The following is a 21,589-nucleotide window of genomic DNA, read 5'->3' as shown; positions in this document are numbered from 1 at the left end:
ACGGACCGGTTCCTCCGCTGGCGGGGGCGGGGGGGTGGTGCTGGCGGCAGCGGCGCTCGGCGGGGGTGGCGGCCGCTCGGTGTGGATGGCGGCGGTCATGGCGGCGGCGTTGGTGCTGGCGCGGCCCTTCCGTCGCGGCCCCGCCTGCCTGAGGAGGCCGCTCCGGCGGGAGGCGGGGGGCACCACGGGCGGCCCATGGGGCCGGGGCGTGCCCGGCGGCCGCGAGGTAGCGAAGTAGCCGGGTTGTGGCGTGGGGGTGGCGGGGGCGGCCGCTTCCAGGCTCTTCTCCCGCCGCTCGGGGCCTGTCAGCCGGCGGGAGGGACGGAGGGAGGGAGGAGGAGCAGCTGTGGGGACTCCGGAGGTAGCGAAGGGCCGGTTTATTTTTGCAAATGCTGGAGTCCCTCTTCTCGTTTGAAAAACCGCGAGTTTGCTTTGGTTTTGTTTGGTTTTTCTTGCTTCTTACCTTGCGTTCGTTCCATATTTATGGTTTATTTTCAGTCTGGCGTTCTGTTCGTATTTTGAAACGTAATTCTGAGCCTCTGTTGAAAAAACTTAAAAAAGAAAATCCCCTCCTGCTGATGTGATGTGTTGGGTTTTTTTAGCTTTAAAAAGACTTTGTTCAAAATCTGAACTATAACTGGTGGTAGACATGAGAAAAACTTTTTGAATTCTGAGTGACAATGTTTATTAATGTTAATTAAGTGTTAATTAATCTTATGATCCCGTGCAGGTGCTTAGAAAAAACCTTCAGAGGGGGGTTGCGCTTTCAACAGGGTCCGTTTTGATTTATGAAGCTCACAAGCTGATTTCTGGCTTTGCTGAGGTTCATGCAAGCTTCAAAGGTAATATATTCTAATTTTGAAGTATGTAGGCTATTCTAATGCAAAGCTTAAAATTTTTAGTGCCGGAATTATATAGGAAAATGGTGTAACGTTTTTGATTTCCGCTATTAAGACTGCATGCAGTGTGTTTCCATGACAGGATGCTTTTGAATTGGTTCAGGGTAGCCTTGTAGCACTTTAACAAGTGATTCATTCAAGTGTCACTGAAAGCGTATCTAGTAGCTCATCTGGTCTAGGATATAACAGGTGCACAAGGTGTATGATGCCTAACTTGTTGCACAGCCTTTAAATAACTCTTAACTGAGAAAGATATGGTTCAGTTAGGAACGCAGACCAAACCTTAATCAATTTCTAGAAATCTTAGTTCAGATTTTCTATATGAACACAGTGTGATTCCCATTTAATCTAGTCAAGCAACACTGAGATTGCTTTTCAGACAGAATTGAGAAATGTCTTGTATTTTTGTCACACTGAAAAAGGGGAAGGAGAGCCTTGCTTTACCTACCAGAAAAGAACAGAACAAGTGATAAAATGTCCTTTTCAAGATCTGAATAAAGATAGTCTTACTACCTGAAGAAAGGTAATAGTATCTTAAATGGGGATATTGGTGCAGCCTTTAAACTTGTCTGTCAAGTTCTAAATTAAGGGGTTTTGAGAGTAAGCCTAACAATGGAGAATGAGCTGAAATGTATGCTTACTGTATAGATTAGATAGTAGTCCATTCAGATAACCTGTTTCTGTGTGTGTCAAAGAGAGGAACATCTTAGATGTTTATACTTAAATAAAAATTCAGACAATAGGCTTTTGAACAGATAAGGAACTGTTTCATCTGCTGTAATGGAAGGAGCTTCAGTGAATAGATTTACGATAGCTACTCAATACACAAGTAAGAAAATTTCCAATGACGAACATAAATCACACTACTTAGTTACCTCTGGGCTTTTTTAGTTACTCTTACTTGAATCTGGCATTTAGGTTGACAGGAATAGCAATGTTAGTGGGCTTTCTATGCAAGACAAGTAGTAGATACGGTGAAAATAAGAGTGAAAAAGAAATGTGTGAAAGATACTTTTAAAGAAATAGAAGTCTAATAATTTACATAAAACATCTGTTGGGAAATGTGTTCAGAAGTTCGAGTTCTGAGCATTTAGTCATTGGATACGTTAGTAGTGTTCAGGGAGTCTCAACAAGCAAACACTGAAGATAATACTGAAGATGTCCCATGAAGCTAATCTTTTGGACACTAAAATCCAAAGTCCGTGTAGACTGTTGTCTTATCTTATCTTTGAAATGGTTGACAGAAAGCATTTAGAGATGGCAGGGTTAAAAATTATCCAGAATGCTCTCCTGATTTTCAGTGGCTTATATTCTAGGATCTTTTTAAGCTGAAGAGGAGGCTTTTGTGTTTAGTAGCCTTCGATGTTTGTTTCTTCTATAAGTAAAACTGTGATGCTGTGAAACATGACTGTCATATTCAGTAGATAACTGGAAAAAAGAAAGCTAATAAACATGATTAATTTCTATGAAAGACAGGGTAGAGCTTATGTTTTGACTTTGAATCACAGAATGGTTCGGGTTGGAAGGGACCTCAAAGATCATGTAGTTCCAACCCCCTGCCATGGGCAGGGACACCTCCCACTAGACCAGGCTGCTCAAAGCCCCATCCAGCCTGGCCTTGAACACTTCCAGGGGTGGGGCAGCCACAACCTCCCTGGGAAACTTGTTCCAGTGCCTCACCACCCTCACAGTAAAGAATTTGTTCCTGATATCCAATCTAAATCTACCCTTTTTCAGTTTGAGGCCATTACCCCGCGTCCTATCATTACACTCCCTGATAAGGAGTCCCTCCCCATCTCTCCTGTAGGCCCCCTTTAAGTATGGAAGGCGGCAGTAAGTTCTCCCTGGAGCCTTCTCTTCTCCAGGCTGAACAACCCCAACTCTCTCAGCCTGTCGAGTTTGATTGTGGACCCAGGAATAACACCAAAGACATGATAAGCATAGCCAAAAGTTCTGTAAGAAATTAGGCGAGGCTTTTGACTTAAAATGCAATTGTTTTCATGTTTTGAAGTTGGCATAAGAGGAAACTCAGTTTGTTGTTCTCCTGTACAGTTACATACCTCGGTAGAATTAACTACCTGCTTCCCTTTGGGTCTTTTTCCTCCTAATCCCATCTGTTCTCGTGCTAGATTTCTGTATTATATGGTGTTTGATATTTTCGTTCCTGGAATGCTGTTTTATGTGCTATATACATATTATATTTATTTATATATTATTATATTCAGCCAGTTGCGGAAATCATACTCCCCCATCTCTGTTGTGTTTTGAAGTATTTTTCTAGAAAAAGAATTAAAGTATCATAAGAACAATAGGTACTTAGTTCATAAAATTATACTCTAGAAAGCCAATTTTGATTTTGAAAATTATTTTTGCTTTTAGTATCGTGAACACATAGAGGTTTCAGTAGATGAGCTTTATTTTTTTGGAGTCATGTTTATGTAAATCTTAAGGAATTCAGTCAGAAAACCTTTGAGCAATGTTTCGTTTTGGCTTGTTGAGTAAGATAATGGGACCCGCTCAATCTGCAGCCATATTCTGGTGAAACTGGAACCATACTGATAATGAAAATTATATTTTTTATTTTTATTTTTATTATTAGATTTAAATTCTGTACATATGCTAATGAAGGGTGTTTGTTACACTCAGATTCCTGCTGCACGTGCCCTCCTGGTCATGTTTTTCATACTTTTTTTTTTCCTGCCGTTTTCACAAAGAAGGAAACAAATCACTTCTAGTAGTCTAATTCATTGAGAAAGATACTTTTGAATGTTAAATCCGTTAAGTATCCAAAGCTCTGTTACTGAAAGCTATTTTGTAGGCGAATACTCAGCAGTGTTTCTCTTCCTAGATGTTCATTGTAAATGTAGCTTATCCAGTGCTGCTGTGCAGTGTAAGTTCTTTGGAATGATAGCCTAAAAAGAAAATACACCATTTGTTCTTGTGTTACAGCTAGGTTGTCTTGCTCTAAAATGTTTTCTTTATGCTATAATGTCCTAATTACATGTAATTTGTTCTTCTGTTTCCACAATTTTAATTCCTTCTTAAGTGGAAGAAGTTATAGAGCAAGCAGACTACCTGTACGGGAGTGGAGAAACTGAAAAGCTGTATCGGTTGCTGGTTCAGCATAAAAATAGGTACTTGGTTGCATTGAGACTTCTTTTCTGTGCTCTTCTGTATCGGTTTTTCAACTAATGTTCTTATTGTGGTATGCTGGAGAACCTTGCTTATTTAAGTAGGAAAGAAGGGCTCTTGATCTTTTTCCTCCTGATGGAAAAATGAATCAAGAAAGGACGGGTAGCTGTAGAAGATGAGGCTTAACACTCAAGTTTTTCAGTCCTGCAGAGGAAGGGTTTTTGCTTGTTTGTTTTGTTACTCTAAGAATCCTTTAAAATATAATGCAAAAACTCATCATGTGTCTACACATTAGTAAATGATCAAAGTGCCTGGAATTCAAGTATTAAAAATTTTTGAGAGTCACTGCTGACCAGCTGTTCTTTCTGTTCTCATTTGTCTGATGTTACGACTTGAGTCTTAACAAAAAAAAAGCTCCTTACTCATGTAGTTATGTCTTAACTGCACAAAACATTATTGATAAGCGAACTGGGACAAGGTGTTTAAGGAAAAAGCAGAAAATGCATTGCAAACTGAAGAGTCCATTCCTTTGGAGGAGACAAGGCACCTCACTCCTAGAACATTTCTGGAGGAAATAAACTGTTCAGTTGTTTTCAGTAGTTTTCTCCTTTTTTTTTTTTTTAATTTTTTTTTCCTCCTCTCTGTCTTGTTCTTGCTAGGGCATAAGTGTAAAGCCTGGGAAGTTAAATGAAGGTCCTAGCCTGTAAGGGACACCATGTCATAAGCAAGGTGTAAGCTACTAAACAATACTAATTATTCTGTGAGGAGTAATGATTCCAGTAGCAATACTTAACATTTTTGTGACTTGGCTGAAAAATGAGTCTGCTAGTTCTATGTTACTGTGTTAATTAGAGCAGGACTGCTGTGCTGTGAGCAATGACTCAGTTTTACTCCAGATAAGAAAACTGGCTTTTATTGATGCTCTGAGTTTAGCAAGAACTCGTGTGTGCTTTTTAATATTTCAAGTTTCTGATAGTTTTGACTTCAGTATTACTGGTGGGGGGGAGGGGGAAGTTTTATAGCTAGAACCTCTGAAAGACTTTTTAAACTTAAATTTAATATTAAAGTCTCTATTAAAATAGTAAGCCAAAATTAAAATGGTAGTTAGCTATAAGTATTGTAAAGTGCAAGCAGTGTTTCAAAAAAGTATGTTAACAAAATAAAAAAACTTAAAATCCCTCATCTTTGGCTGTAACATATCACATACCATTTGATACAGTGATATAAATAAATACATAAATGTGTAGCATTGCGTGATGGTAGTATGGCTAATCTGTTTTTTTTTTTCACTGTTGCTCTAGGAAGAATTTCATTATCTAGGTACAATTATAGGGAAAAAGCTGCATAATATTTTAAACGTTCCTAGTAAACATTAGCATCAAATCAGTGGAATGCTGGAGAAAATACTGTCTAGCTAAGAATGAAGCAGACCTTGTTTTCCATTTGGTGTTTTGAGTACTGTTGGGTTTTTTAAATGTGCATCATTTTTGATAAAATAAAGTCCTTTCCTACAGATATGTTTGCTTCACAGACCAGAACGAAGGTATCATCAGAGAGTCTGTAATGGAGGGCTTTCATTTGTTGTTTGTTACCTTGGGGTTGTATATAGCATAGAATGAGAGGTGATACGCTGTTTTCTTGTCACCCACTTCAGATACATATTGAAAGACTGGTTTAAGATCTTTGCTTGCTGTGTTTCCATTATTGCTTTAAAACATTAATGTTTCTGTTCATAACTAGTGATGACGCGGAGTTGTTATGGCGGCTGGCGCGGGCATCACGAGATCTAGCTCAGCTTAGTAGTACTTCTGCAGAGGAGAAAAGACAACTGGCGTACGAAGCCCTTGAGTGCGCAAAAAAGGCGCTTGAAAAAAATGAATCAAACTTTGCAGCACACAAGGTGAGCCAAGCAAAATAACTTAACTGAAATCTTGTTCTTTGATTTCTGTCAGTAGAAACTGGAACAAATGTCATGCTGTTTCAGCAAACTTCAGCTAATTTAACTTTTCAGTTGAGAATGAGTGAGATCTCTAATTCTCCCTAACTTTTTTGAAAGATCAGAGTTCAGACTTCTGCAGCTAAATTTCCTCTATGCGGGAAACGGGAACTGGTTAAATGTGTGCAGGAGCATGGAAAAAGGTGACTGACCAGTTTGGTTACTGATTGTAATTGATTACTGATGTAATCAGCTCATCCTTCTCTGATGTACCCTTAAAAATGTTGCAGATGCCGCCCCCCATTCAGCATGCTCTTTCTGTGCATAACAGGAGCTCTGTAGAGTTTCACTGGAAATACTTCAGGCTCTGGCTTCATTCTGCTCTTTTTTTTTTTGTGCTGCTTCTCTTACATGCAGAAGAGTAACAAAGTATAGTCAGTTGCGTTGGGCATTTGTATAAGGAGGGGACGTTGATTCCCTTACGTGTGCAGACCTGCAGGTTGCTCTGATGCTGCCTGAGCTGTTCATAACAAATATTTCTTGGTTGTTGTTGTTAGTGGTGGTGGTGGTGGAGGCAGCTGTTCTGTGTTGTTTGTTTTTTTTAAAAATGTACTATCAATAGCTATAGCACTGTATTAAATATTTTATTTTTGTTCTTTGAATTACAGTGGTATGGAATTTGCCTCAGTGATGTTGGAGATTTTGAAGGAATCAAGACTAAAATTGGAAATGCCATTGTTATCAAAGAGCACTTTCAGGTAATGTAAACTTTTTTTGCGTATGACAGCATTAATGTGTCCAGTATGTCGATTGTGTGACAGTTGTGGACTGGTTTTTGGTGAACATTTGCAAGTGTACTTCTGTTCAAATCTGGTGACACTGGGTTTTGGGTTATTGTGACGGTCCTGAATGCCCCAGCAACAAGGAGTACAAATTATCTCCTGCAGTAAACTAAGTTCCTATAGAAGAGAGTCTTCAAATAGCTGAAGTGTTTCTGAAACCTCTTAGAGCTAGATAAAATTGAGAAATGGATGTGTGGCCATCCTTTTACCTGTGGCTTGTGTATCAGTAAAGAACAAATACTGGAGAAGATAAAGACTACTGATTTTATATCACCACCAGAAATTATATCAAAATCTGAACACGCCAAGTCGCATGCGAAACTCGTAATGACCTACTAAACAGAAGTGCTTAGAAATCTGTCAGTGTCTTCAGTTTTTTGGAGGTGAGCCAATTTAGCTGTGCACTGAATAAATACCGTATCGCCTTGAAATTATACACACTGTTAATCTGGTTTACTTAACAGTAGGATAACAAGTCTATTTTTTTAATGTATTTTAATCCAAATATGGCAAAACAACTTTTTACATCTTGTGTTTTTGTTTTTCCCCCCTCACTAGAGAGCCGTTGAACTGAATCCAAAAGATGCTACAACAATTCATCTTATAGGCATATGGTAAGGTCTGTTTTGAAAACAAAAGAACTTAGCGTGTAGCAAAGGAAAATGCCAGAATATAAAATGTCGTGTATGAATTCCAGAAATGCTTGGAATAATTCAGTGTTTAGTAATTAGTTGATGCAAACATTGAAACCTGTTGAACAGATGTAGGACATCATGCCTTGAAAAAGAAAAGTCTGGCTTTTTAATTCTTACGCAGTTCAAAAAGATGAAAAATAACTCTTCGGTCAATTTATTTGTTTTACTGTATGGAGCTATTAAAAACTCACTTTGCAGATGTAAGTATGTTTCCATAGCAGACATCAGAGATCGTGAGTACTACTCATTTTGTTCTGCTGGTGTGAATGGAGACAAAACTCAACGCTGAATTTACATCGAATTTCAGTGATGGCTGCAGCGTCATACAATCTGTATATAGTGAAAAGCTATCAAAAGTGAGATGTGTTCCTAAAATACTTCCATTATTATCTGTGATGGTACTGTATTTTAAAAGTTATATTTAAGTGAGGGCAGCTTATAAATGCAAAAATCTCTGAAACTAAATTTACTGCTCAGTGAAATTGGTACTAAGAATTACTGTTACAGAGCAAGCAAAGGGACTGGAAATAAAACTTTCCATACTAACCAGGGCATTCTGTGGAAGCGGTGAGGTTGAAAGCAGTATCTTTTATGTGTTAGTGAGAGACTCCAGACCACATTTCTGGTTATTTGTCTGAAAGAGACTGAAGCTGCTGTAATGTTTTACAGGAAATATCTACTGTAAGATTGAGAGATTGAAAATAAATAAAGCCAATGTTTCGTATCTTAAAAAAAAAACAAACTAAAAACCACAGCCACCTCCTCTATGTTTTTTTTCCTGGACTCTTGAGTATCAAAGTAAACTGCAATCTGCTGCTCCAGAGTTGGATTTTTTATTAGTTTACAAACTTACTTCATTTTTCCAGCATCCACCTCTCATTCCCACATGACCTAACCATTGCAACAGTCCAGATTTTTAAACAGAAGCAAATGCTACTACCTGAATGAGCTGTAAGGTCAGTTTTGAGATAGGAGGCCTGCTCTGGAAAGTACTTAAGACATTGTTCCTAGGGAAAAATTAGAAAATATGATCAGAAATGTGAGACTATTATTGCTTTTGGCACTAAAATATCCCCGTATTGTATATTTAAATGTACTCATTATTGAATCCCAGAGCGTCTTCATCTGAAACTGGGATTTGCTATCAGCCAGTTCTTCAGTATTTTTCTCTTTTCTCTTTCTGGTCTATCCTGGATTGAACCTCTTTTATTGGCATTTCTCATAAGGCACATCTGATGGCAGAATTTCAACTCAGACTGTGTATTCCATGCCTTGTCCCCCTCTCCTCTGAACACTTCCATATTTGCATTTCTTAATTTCTCACCTCCTCTAAAGTGCTCTGTTTTACACAGTGAAGAATATTTTTATACTCATTGTGGGAGGGTACTAAAGTGAATAGTGTTATTTAATGTTTACACCTGGAATATTCTACGTGTTTGAAATACTTAACAAATCCTTTCAGCATCTCCAAGTGACTCATTACCTTTGTTATTCAGTAAATAGGAAAACAGCCTAGAACGGCCCAGCCTAGAACACCCGTAGGTTGATTCTTGGGTTTATTTTCATTCTTACAGACAGAGTCTTTCAGGAACGTCCTGCAGATCTGCTTTATATTAATTGAGAAAAACAAGGTAATGTTGAGGCATGGCAATGACGTTACTCAGTTGTGCCCTGTTTTTGCAAATATATTAGAAGAATATCAAATAACATAAATCGTTAAAATCATTCAAGCTCAACAGCTGTCACACGGTTAATAAATGTCTCCAGTTTTGTGTAATGCAATAGCAGTTCCCAGTAAAAGACACACCAAAACTTCTTTAGCAGAGCTATGCAGCAACTTCAGACGTCTTGCTATTTTGTTGTACAGTTGTAAGAATTTGCTTACAGAGCTTGCAGCGTGGCTGGAGTTGTTCTGACTCTTGGAAACAACAGTTATGAAGTCCAAGACATGAGAATGTTATTTGAAAACAAGAGAAAAATGTGAACGGTATACACAAATGTTCCCTTTTGCTCCAGGTGTTACTCCTTTGCTGAAATGCCATGGTACCAAAGAAAAATAGCTGCGACGCTATTTGCCACACCACCAACCTCCACATTTCAAGAGGTACAATATGAAAATGTTTCGCAGATTATTATTCTCCCCACAAAGCTGCTGATACACTTTTACTAATTTTCCTGACAAAGCTGACCTCTGCTTATGGAATAACCGTGGACTTGTGAGTTTACAACTGTCATTAATAAAATGACAATATAACAGGAGAGTGAGGGATATCTAAAACCATAAAGGTCTTTACATTTTTTCAGCTGTGGCACATAAGAATAGTGAAAATTAGTTCATGCAGTTTGTGCAGCAGGAGATAACAAGCTATATGTAACTTAGTTTGTATTTACTATTGTGATCTATTGCAGATAACTGTACTAGTTCAAGTGCTGACCGTTTACGTGGTGGTGTTATACCATGTACTTATTCGATAGAACTATTAGAATTTTCCCCTTTTTATTAAATGCAAAAAGTAACAGCTTGTTCTGTTGCTTACCACTAACAAATACCTTCCGATCCCCTAGCTACATATGGTGTGACTTATTTTTTTTTTCAGTTGAAAGTATTTTGGTCATCTTTGCTATGAAAATTCCTGCTGTCCTACACCCTAAAACGTGTTGTCCAGACATTTATCTTCTAGGCTGTCTGACACATGCAGCGTGCATCTTATTTAAACACTTGTACATACATAGAAACTTGAAAATTCAATTGGTAATAGGAAAGTTTGCTGCAGCTGTTACTATCTTTGTTTAGATCAAGCAATGACTGTCCCACAATGTTTAGTTCTTTTAAGGCGAGGGGGGGCAGGAGTCACTCGAAAGTAATTGCAGAAGGCCGCTTGCTGTTACACAGAAAGCAATTTAAGCTTGGATTGAAAAAGAAAACTTTTTTAATGGAATGTCAAGCTTGTAAGTTTTGCTGAAGAGCACTCTCGGAAGAATACAAAGTGTCAGCCAGGATCTCGAATGCTGCAGAATCTTGCCAGTCCCAGCATCGAGTTCTGTAGCACTTAAAGTGGCTGAAGAAAGCAAACTTGGCCCAGAACCTGTAGTTGAGCCATACTGGCAAGACTTCTGCAGTTACAGTTTTAGTACAAAATCAGTTTTGTAGATCTGTCCACACTTTAAGTTCTCTGACAGTATTTTCACTCCAGCTAGTAACGTCAGGAAGAGGAAGGAATGGACTGAAATTTCTGATGTGCAAGACAGGGGAAACTAGATGAAAAATGTGTGTGGATTTCATGAATGTCTGCTCTCATGTTAGAGGATACCAACTGGTGCTCTGTAGGAGTTAGTTCTCCCTGAAGTATTTCTCAACATTAATGGCCTGAATAATAAGATTTGTTTCATCTATTAAATTTATACATGAGAACAGGCCAGAGGATACAGAGATGTGCTGGATCGTAGAAATAAAATTCAAAATGATCTTGACAAGTTGAAGGCTGGAAAAACACGATCCAATTTGCTAGGACAAATATGAGGTACTGTACTTCTGGAGGAAGTGGAGGGAATAGTTGGATAAGTACTAGTTCTGTTGAGAAGATGTCAAATCTGAAATACGTTGAAGGAGAACCGTCAGTAGCATGCTGAATTAATAAAAATAAGACAGGAAGTCCTTCAGTTATGTTAAGCACACGTGTAAGGCTTTAGTTTGACTACTGTGTTCAGTTTGTTCTCCATTTTAAAGAAGACAACCTTATCTTTTGCAGGCTCTTCGTTACTTCCACATGGCAGAGGAAGGTAATACTTCTAGCTTTTCTGGACTGAATAATATCTTTTATGGATGATGACTTGCAATAAACCGCTAGCTTTTGGTACTATCTTAATAGCGTATGATCTGCTGATCACCATAACAGCCTGCTGTGCTAGGCAACACGCTAGACTGTTAGATGGGAATGTTTCATCAGAGAGGCTCAGTGTTACGCACTTACTATCATCAGTTGGACTATAACATGAGGGTTTTTTTCAAAATAAGTATTAAAGTGAAATTCGTGCCTTCATTAGTAACAAAGTACTCTTCCCCAAGGCATTCGACTGGAATGCAGGGGGAAGAAGCAAGCAAAAAACGAGAATTTTATGTCACTTTTTCTAAATTTTCTTAAAGTTCAAAAGCCCTCTGTATTCTAAATAGAACAACAGAGAAAGCACACTTTTTTCTTATTTCAGAAGCCATTTGGATGAAAGTGCCAATCTAACTGGCAGTAAAACTGTCCACATATAGAAGAAAATATGGACCTATTTCTTGAAGAGTGAAACCATAAGCAAAACTGAGTAGCCGAAAGATAAAGGAAGACAGTGTTCTATGGAAGATTTGTATATAGTTATATCAGTGAAGTTTAAAGGAAAAGTTCATTGTGTATCTTTCCCCTGGGTGTCAAGTAATGCAGCTGTGAACTGGAACAGTGGATTTAATCTCAAAATTTGCTTCCCAAACGCCTCCGTATGTTCTGAATCCTGACCTTAGGTCCAGCAGCAGAGAGAGCCTGTGCTATAAATATGAACAGTAGGCACCACTAGTCTTTAATAATGATTGATTGCCAAAGCATGCTTTGTAAAAGCAACTTCTTAAATCTCTCCCTAAAAAAAAGTTAAATGTGCGTACAGTCAGTTGCAGGTTTTCTTCCTGTGCAGCAAAAGCTAAGCTAATACCTGTATGTGCGTGGTCTGAAGCTAGGAAATGTGCCCTCTGTGTCTTTGCCTGTACGTGCTCAGCTGATTACGCTGCCTGTTGCACCTGCTGGGTCCTGAAAAGCAGGAAATCTGCAAAGCAGATTTGTGAGGAATCTAGTTTTCATTTAATATATTAACTAACAAGCTGCTAGCTAACGTAACTGTATGAAATGGAAAGCTAGCAAGTAAAAGATTTATGTTGCCTTCCTTCTGATCCAAAGGCAAAATACTATTCATCTTTTCCAAAATAAGTATTTAAAGGAGCGATACTGTATCATGGCTTTGATAGCACACTGCTTCTTCTCATTTAAAGCTTTTCTCCTGTGTCTGTACAGCTGACCCAAATTTCTACAGCAAAAATTTGCTCTATTTGGGGAAGACGTACTTGAAGTTAAACAATAAAAAGATGGCTCTTCTGTGGTTAAGCAAAGCGAAGGAGTATCCTGCACATACAGAAGAGGACAAACAGGTAGGAAGTTAAGAACTGTAATAGTACAGTTATATACTGTAACCGACACGAGTGACATTGTGGCAGTGGAATGTTTTATAAAGTTAACTCAAGAGTACGCTGTAGTTCGGCACTCCTATTCCAGGATCGCATCCAGACACCAAAAAATTCAAGTATACTGGTAACAGCCTTGGAACACAATGGTTGGAAATACTTTATTTTTGGTAAAGAACTGTTATGCTTTCTTCTTCGTGATGTTTTTGTAGTGCTAACAACCACCCACCCTTAACTGTCTTGAACTAAGGCAGGTGCCCGAGTTCACCTATGTCTATTTGAGCATGGATTCACTTTTCATATGCCTAAAACTGGGAAGGTAGAAGTCATATTTTGAAAAAGCTAAGAACCACATGAACAGGAGGAAGAAAAAAAGCATGGAAGTATCCAAAACTTGCTAGATCCGTAAAACTTAACATTGCAGTCCTTTCCAGGCCCCTAGGGAGAGGTTCGGACTAGCCAAATTGAGACAAATGGAAGTAACGTGTCTTTGACAGCAAATCTCCAAGGGTAGGTGAGATGAGGTACTTAATTACCCTTTGGAACTGCTCAGAGGGATCCCGGTTTGGATGGCATCTGCTTTGAGTAATTCCAGGAGGGGTAATCCATGAGGCTTGTTCAGATCTAATACCGTGTTCAGTGTAAACCACAGCAATTGCTGTTATCTTTCATAAACAACCCCATTAGCATCATGACTAACAAAGCCTGATTTCCAATTGATTTTTCTTACGGTTGATTGCCCTCTAATTCATTTAGCATTAAGCTGCAGCGTGAGATGCTTTAACTGTTGGAGAAAACATCCAAATGTGTTGTGACATTCTGGATGTCCTAATGGTAAGAAATACTTTGGTAGGATTTTGCACTTTACACCTCAGCAAAAACACTACTGAGGTTTCCCACTGTAGATCCTCTAGTAAGGCTCAAACTGTTTCTCCCCAGAGTGAGCTCCCTCAGTAACATCTTCCAGTAGAAATATAAGTAAGGGTTCCATTCCTCCTGGGCTTTGCAAAATGTTTAGGAATTTAACAGCCTGAAGGAGTAATGGTCTCAGGTATGTATGAAATTGGTCAATTCTTCTGACAGTTACTAGTAGTTGGAGGCACATGTGAAACGAGACAAAAGCTTGCCTTTCTTTAGAAACCACGCAAAAGGAGTCGGCAGTGATTTCTGTGCAGTAGCCAAGTTGTTAAGCCGCTTGCCGGCTGCAGCAGCGCGTGGCCCCCTGGAGGGTGCAGAGCTGCTGAGCCGAGGGGCAGTATTCGCTCAGTTCTCTGCGTGAACGTGTAAAATGCAAATTCATTGGGAACTGGACTTGGTAGTCCAGTAAGAAGGAATCTGACCTGTGCAAAGAAATTGGAATTCTTGTGTCTGCATTTGGCAGAGGTTGGCATTAGGAGGTTTTCTGAACGTTTTTTACCCCCTGGTATCTGCAGTACTGGGCTTACATTGCGCTGCTTGCTCTGTCAGGACCAGAAGTTTGTTGGTTGGGTTTGTTTTTTGTTTGTTTTTTAATACAGATGTTAGATCATCATATTCAAATTTTATTAGATTTTACCCAGAATCCCTAGGCAAAGAGAGTCTCACTCAGAAACAATCTTCTCACACTTCCTTAGTCTCCAGAGTTTTGAAAACTCTGGGTTGGTTGGTTACGGTCAGGAATAGGACAATGTACTACGTGCTGCTATTGCGCTACAGCAAATCAAGAGCTAATCATCTGTATTCAACCCAAATAAACTTACTATATATAGTAAGTGAATTACACTGAAGGCACTGGCTTACGTGGTTTTATTCTCACTTGTGTTTCAAGTGTTGAGCATCGTGAACTACAGGAAGAGAACTGACTTGTTTTAGGAGGGTTCTGAATTTACAGAACTGTGGTGAAACGTTTGTGTGTTTGCATGGTAAGTTCTGCTAGAAAAGCCTGTAACTACCCAGCGTCCTTATTATCTTTATTTCTTCCAGGTACAGAAAGAAGCTTTGGAGCTGCTTAATTCTATATAATAGGAAACAAGATAATGGGAATTCAGTGCCTCAGGACTGAGCAGCATAGGAAAAGGCCCCAAATACTACTTTGGTTTCTTGAAGCTGTTAATAAAAGTAAAGCCTAAACCCACTCTCTCCATCTTGTTCAATTAAACTGCCAACTAGAAGATCTGTTTCATTATGTGAGCCTGTCTCTTGATTTACATGGGAATAAAGGACTTCCGTGGACAAGCAGAGTATAGATTGGAGGGGACAGGCTGGGATTTGCCTGGGTTGCACAGGTTTTTTAATTAAGTTTTTTTTCACTGTTCAGCTACAAGTTATGTATGAGGAATAATAAGAAACATGACTAGCATAACTTGAAAGGAAGGAGGTACAGGGCCATGACATAACTATAAACGTGCAATTTTTTCTACAGTGTTCTCCTTCTGTGGGGTTCGGCGGCCTTCAAGAGTAATAAGATATTCACGCTAGTGTTTGTTTGACTTTTTGCAAAAAGTGCTGTGGTTTAAGAAGAGTGAAGCAGGGAACATTTGAAAAAAAAAAAAAGCCTTTTATGGCCGATATCAACATATGCGGTGAGCAGCTTTCTGTGAAATAGGAATACTTATTTGCACAGGGAGAGGCTGGGGATTCCGAGGACTTAGTGGCCGCACAACGTTTGCGGGACACGCGCACTCCTTCCCCTAGGCTCTGATGAGGGGAGGAATGCATACTGCCAGGTCATTAGAAGGGGCTTCTGTTTGTAGAGATAAAGTAAAGCTTCCTTCTTGTTCTTGCTACTATTTTAAGCAGAAACTTTCCCCAGAAAAATAAATTAACCCAAATTAGATATCCAGCATAGAAAATATTTACAGACTTTCCAAACAACATGTTCTGATTACCCAAGAGAAAAAGAGGACCGCATAATGAAAAAATGGTAGGCAATCAAATAGGCAGGCTATTGCCAGTAGGAAGTCTAACAATCCGGAACAAATTGACTATAAATACCTAGTGTTTGTTTTAATAGAAGAGGATACTGCAGTCCATAGGAGGAAGTTGAATGGCTTAGACTAACAAACCAAGCCTGTGCCAAGTAGTAAAAATCCACGGCTGAGAGACAAGCTAGAGCTTTACTTCTAGCCCCGGGTCACAAAACTAGTTAAAAGATGGTTTTCTGCACTATGATAAAGTAATTCCTATTTTTCTATTAGTAGAGCGACAGAATTAAGTCTTTGATATGCGACAGTCCCGGGGTGGATGGCATGTAGTGTTTCAAAGCCATTCTTTGAATTTCCTGCGTTCGTACACTACAAAAACATCTGCCACGCACAAAAGTGCTTCTGGTAGCTTTGTGGCAGAGGCACCTGACTTCTGTGCCTCTGCTGCTGCAGAGACCAGCGGCTGCACAAAGAGGAAGGCTCTCCAGGTACCAAGTGAAGGTTGCTGAGTGTTTAGAGCAGAGCAGCCGAGTTGTCTGTGGGAAGAAAGGACCCATGAACTACGCACACAGTTGCTCCTTCAAGTCGTGTTACCTCCCTGGTTCCCCCATCTCATCTCCAGGCTTCGCTGCCTTCCCTCTCTTTGCTCGCTTCTCTCCCCTCCAGCATGGCAGAATTATGGGGAATGCAAATAGGAAAAGAAATAGCTACACGGCCGTACTGAAATTCCCAGAAAGCCCAAGTTAACTGTAAGCACACACGCACAACTATACAAATCGTGGTGGGTTTTTCTCCTCTTAAGATCTATGCTTTCAGTCAGTCCTTTGAAACCAATTAATAGCTCATATACGTATACAGAAGGCCACTGGGTTTGGTTTTTTCCTTCCTTACTAACCCTTACCCACAGGAAAAACTACGGGGGTTATGAGACAGCTAAAATTATCAAAACAATAAAGCAACTACATTCTCGTGATGTGCTGTCTTTTTTATTATTTTTTTTTTTCCACTTACTCACAGGTTCACAAAATTCAGCAGTTGGTAGTGGTTGACCAAGTCATTCATTAGTGCAAATTCACGAAGTTCAACTCTATGACATTTAGCCCTCTTAACTGTGTAAACCACACACACTTCTGTTGCCCGGCCTTTGACATTTGGCTTTGGGGTTTGGTTGTTGTTGTTGGGTTTTTTTTAAAGCTTCCTCCATTCTAACCAGCGTTAAGTCATAATTTAAGTGGATTTGCACTTGAAATTAATTTAATGCTATATTTATGAAAATGGTTTTGCAGAAGATATTTGGTGTAGTATGAAAAACTCTCAAAGTGGTGGAAATTTTTGAAACTCTTACAGAAAGTTCACGTAAGAGAAGAGTCTTCTGAGCCCCTTGCGCTCCTGCTGTTCCCAAAGCTGCGGCAGGTTACCAGCTCCACAGAAAGCTCTGCATGTCGAACACAAAGCCTCAAGAGAATACAATATGTAGAAAAATAAAATTTTGGCAGAATTCCGTTGCTGTATTGGAAAGATACATGAACAGATAGAGCTACTTCTTTCTGCGTGTACACTTTTAACAGTGCAATACGATATGTTACAGAAGTGCTTTTAATCATACTCTAGGAAATCATTTTCATGTGTGTACAAAATTCTGTATAAGTCAAATGTAATGGAATTTACAGCTAATATTTAAAGCATAATACAAATGGTAATTTTAAACATGTTTTGACTCTATAATAAGGAAGCGTGGTTTGCTAAAAGTAGCATTAAACATAATTCACATGAATAAGGTGTTAAATTTAAAAAAAAATTTAACACACATCTTTGCAGTTCAGCAAATGCCCTCAATGCCAATAAAACTAATTTTAAAATGGCTTTATACTATTGTGCACTTAGGACAAACTTGACCTACCCAAAAGAATGACAGGTTTTAGAGATACTCAATTCAGATACATCTGAATTTCTGTAAGAACTTAAGAGGAATGAGAGTATTTAATACTTTAGAATATTTTTATGTGTGCAGAGCTTATACAACTTCAATTTTATTTGGGTTTACTGGATCCAATAACTGAAACTGAACATGAACACAGCAAGCAGCAAAGTTCGCATTAGCTTTTGTATACCCTTATAGCTCAGTTTACATTAATATACTCTCTAAAGTTGTAAAAAGGACATCGCAGACTGAAAAGGGAAACAAGAAACAGCAACAACAAAAAAAGAAACCTGTAAGACACCAGACCAAGGAGAGAATGTGTAATATTTTCTCTTTTATTATTTTTTCTTTGAAGATTACCTAACATCCTCGTGGTAATAACCCAAGGTAATATGTAAACAAATTTCAATGCTGCTCAAATGAATTAAAATATCCTGTTCAGCTCCTACAATAAGTCAGAACAGTGGCACCAATTCCTTTCAACATTAAATCACATTCATCTTATTGTACATGACTCTTGTGCAAGTAGTAAAGGCCTTGGCTACATCAGTAGAGAGGGATATATCAGCTATTTACGACTTTTAAAAAATTAAACTGACAGAACAACATATTCTGTCGTCTCAAATACCAGCAGCATTTTTCTACATATTTAGGATACGTGTGGCCTAAGCCTTTAACACCTTTTAGAACAGCCATGCAATAAAACAAACTTGGAGATGTTTCTTAAAAGAGAACACAGAGCAGTTTGAACATTTTTCTGAATAATAAAGCCAAGATAAAGCAAATCCAGGCCCTTTCAAATGGCTGCAACTTTTCATACACTTAGAGCTCTATAAAACTAGAGCCTATTAGTATATATATTTATATTTTTTATATATATTTTAAATAAGTCTCTTGTCTGCTTTCAAAATTTATGAGGGTTTTTTCTGGGCTTTTGGAAGGGCAATAAATAAAAGTAGAAAAGGCTGAACTGTTTTGCATATCTTTGTGGAAGAACGGAGAACAATTATACTTTTAGAGTTCCAGAAAGATCACTGTACAGAACAAAAAGCTTATATACAATTAAGTGTGCAATTTTAGTTGGCTGGGCCTTTCATTATGCAAGATCTCCTTTTGGACTAGAAGCCACTTCTACTCTTGACCAAATCCCTCTGTCTCTTCAATGGCAAAGAGCAGCTTCTCTTTCAGTTGTTCATAGCTTTTATATGGTGGTAAATCCAAACGATTAAAACTAAGCAGAAAAAAAACAAGATTTTGTTAAGTTTATCTAAATCCCTTGTAGAACACTACAGAACTCGACTGCTACAGTAACAGTTAAAAATGTTCTGATCTAACAATTAGAAATGAAGCAATAGCAATCAGTGCAATCTCACTGCCTTGACATTCCTACAAGCAGTACAAACAAACAAAATCTGAGAGAAATACTTCAAGAAGCAAAAGACTGTTATCACATCAGATAAACACCGGAACCTTTGAAGACTAAAGACAGCCCAAGATACAGAGAACTAGAATACTCAAAAAAGGAAATGTTCACCATGAAGTTCAATGTCATCCCAGTTTGATGCGTCTGCAAATTCCAGCAGAGCATGGAAAAGCTGAGTTTTTCTCCTGCCTGTGCATGCCTGGGTATAGGGTTTTTTTCATTCTAAATTTTGCCCTAAAAGGCTTCCGCCAAAATTCCGTTTCATTCCACACCTTCCCCAAAATTACCTTAGACAAAGGGGGATGTTTAACTCTTGGAATCATCGCTTGAAAAAGCACCACCAGTGGAGAAAATGGTAAAAGGAGGAATCCCTGAAGTAGTTTAAAAGTATGATGAATATTACTGTCACAATGTTGCCAAAGGAAGGTGTGTCCCATTTGCACAGAGTATATACAGGAAACTCGTCCATGTACCTGTTGCACCAGTTTGGCATAGGAATGCCAAGCCAGTAACAGTCTGAAGCCTGGCAGGAAAAAGTATGTATTCTTGGCTAAACATCCTTGGTTTGAGTGTTTGCTGTGATTTCTTTCACACTCCTTTTTCTCATGACTATACATTTATCTTTTATAATGTTACTGTATAATAAATGTATCTAATAACTGTAGATACCTAATATATGACTTTTGTTCAGTCATTTAATATTCTTTAAAATAAAGAATTTGGGAAACACCTCTCAGTTCTATGCAAGAAGGATGATACCATACTTTTGATAGATGTGATACTGACAAACTGTGTACACGGCAGTAGCAAAATTTAAGAATAGGGCGACCAGAAAAGTTTTCAAAACTGGCATGCCAGAGCAATCAGAGAAGCTGAAGGTGGAGACAGAGAACTGATTCAAATTAGATTTCATTTGATTCAGTAAATGCAAGACCAGAAAAGAGAACCACTAAAGGTACAGCAAGTTTATACGTAACAACTCACCAAGTATGACTTCTTGGTAACCAGGTTTCCTTACCAACTTTTTCAATGCAGAATTTCTGGGGACCATTACTTCCTAGAAAAGAAGATTAAAAAAAGTGTAATATCTTCCTTTTAAGTAGTACACGTGATACATACATGACATAAGACACAACGCACATACAACACTCATTAGCTGCTACTCAATGTTACATGAATATGAACATTCTTCTCATAGAAATGAGATAATTTCCTAATAATTTATAGATATATTCATGGGATTTCTGATATAAAAAGCCCTTCTAGATCCAAACTGATGCAGATGAAGTTCCTGCTATCTGTACACTTGCAGCATGGTTCGTTTGCAAATGAAACAGTTACAGTATAAAAGATTTGGTCACCTTTTACTTACCCATAAGTTCAGCAAATCCGCCCAGTGGCAATCTGCAAGTGCCAGTGACAAACTGCAGAAGTCGCATGCGAACCTCATTGTCTGTTTCTTTTACAAACTAGGCACAGAAATTCAAATTACTTAATAAAAATCTTTAACATAGCTGGAGAAAAACAAAAACCCCACAAGACTGTTGGAAAAGTATAATTCCATTTTAAAGGACACCACCTTGAGAACAGTTTACCTTTCTTGATTTCATCAAAATTGGCTGGAGGGAAAAGACAGTGATTTCAGATTATATGCACTGTCAACCGTTACAATGTGAAGGCTGAGAACAGCAAATAAGAAGATTATTTTTTTTATTTTATTCTACACTAAAATATAAAGCATGCCAATGGTTTATATGAAGACTATTGCCATTCCGATTAAACACAGCAAGAGCCCAGCCACAGGCTCTGGGTATTTCAAGACTGAAGCATTCCCTGGATGTGGCAGCCTCAGCAAGAGAAAACACCATCCCTAACAGCTGCATCACCTTGTAAGGGAATTCACTGGGAAAGGGAAGAGGAAGAAAAGAGAGAAGAGATGGAGAACATCTCGGTAAGAGAGGGGGCACTGACAGAACTAGATAGAATTTTGACTGGTAAAAACCTGGATAACAAAATGAGTATTTTTGTTCAATAAATGTTGAAACCATATCCAAGCTACTTGAACTTCTAGTTAAGATTCTTTCAGTACCAAGCTTCTTAAAAAGAGATCATACCATCAGACCTTAAATTATTCTGACAATATAAATAAGTTAGAAAATAACTGATTTGCATCATTTTCTTATAGGAACTTTGTCAAAAGCATCTCTAAATGGTGATTTATCACAAGACAGGAACTGCCTAGCTGGGACTTCTCTTTAGGGAAATTCATAGAAACTGGGAGCCCGTATAACATTTTTGGAGTTTTTTCCCTGAAAATAATTCTTGGACAACTTCATTAAAATACGAGTTATAACCAGTCAGTGCTAGACTGGCACAGTTAATAAGACGATAATCATTAACGATACGTGGTATTTCAGGTGTACAGGTGTATTACATATAAGAACATTTAGAAGGTACATCACTGCTAAGAATACCAAAAACTCTATTGTTGTATAATCAGTAAGAAGGACAAGATATAGAAAAAGTAATCATGATGCAGCCATCCAAATGTAATGTGGGTACCTATCTGGCATTTCCCACCCTAAAGTACGCTCCCTGAGAACCAGCAATCCTCCTTTCCTTCTCT

General features: G+C 38.5%; 2 protein-coding genes across 4 annotated transcripts in view; one reads left to right on the top strand and one right to left on the bottom strand.

Moving 5' to 3' along the window:
• The first annotated feature begins 9 nt into the window (after nucleotides 1-9).
• RMDN1 (regulator of microtubule dynamics 1) lies at nucleotides 10-14,875 on the top strand. Its single transcript, XM_063327150.1, has 10 exons — nucleotides 10-226; nucleotides 731-842; nucleotides 3,946-4,033; nucleotides 5,772-5,931; nucleotides 6,636-6,725; nucleotides 7,368-7,423; nucleotides 9,521-9,608; nucleotides 11,254-11,284; nucleotides 12,550-12,683; nucleotides 14,679-14,875. The coding sequence occupies exons 1-10, from the start codon at nucleotides 86-88 to the stop codon at nucleotides 14,715-14,717; spliced, it is 939 nt and encodes a 312-aa protein (XP_063183220.1). The 5' UTR covers nucleotides 10-85; the 3' UTR covers nucleotides 14,718-14,875.
• A 2,979-nt stretch (nucleotides 14,876-17,854) lies between these two features.
• WWP1 (WW domain containing E3 ubiquitin protein ligase 1) overlaps nucleotides 17,855-21,589 on the bottom strand; it is a 57,100-nt gene continuing 53,365 nt past the window's right edge. For all 3 annotated transcript variants that reach the window (XM_063327143.1, XM_063327142.1, XM_063327144.1), the window contains 3 exons: nucleotides 20,336-20,432; nucleotides 19,948-20,020; nucleotides 17,855-18,771 (listed from right to left, as the gene is read on the bottom strand). In XM_063327143.1, coding sequence (XP_063183213.1) covers nucleotides 18,672-18,771; nucleotides 19,948-20,020; nucleotides 20,336-20,432 — 270 coding nt within the window. In that variant the 3' untranslated portion in view covers nucleotides 17,855-18,671. The remainder of the gene's footprint in view (nucleotides 18,772-19,947; nucleotides 20,021-20,335; nucleotides 20,433-21,589) is intronic.

The sequence above is a fragment of the Chroicocephalus ridibundus genome, chromosome 2, assembly GCF_963924245.1.
Source record: "Chroicocephalus ridibundus chromosome 2, bChrRid1.1, whole genome shotgun sequence".
Lineage (NCBI taxonomy): Eukaryota > Metazoa > Chordata > Aves > Charadriiformes > Laridae > Chroicocephalus > Chroicocephalus ridibundus.
Note: the sequence above shows the minus strand (reverse complement) of the source record. Positions and strands in the feature narration are given on the sequence as shown.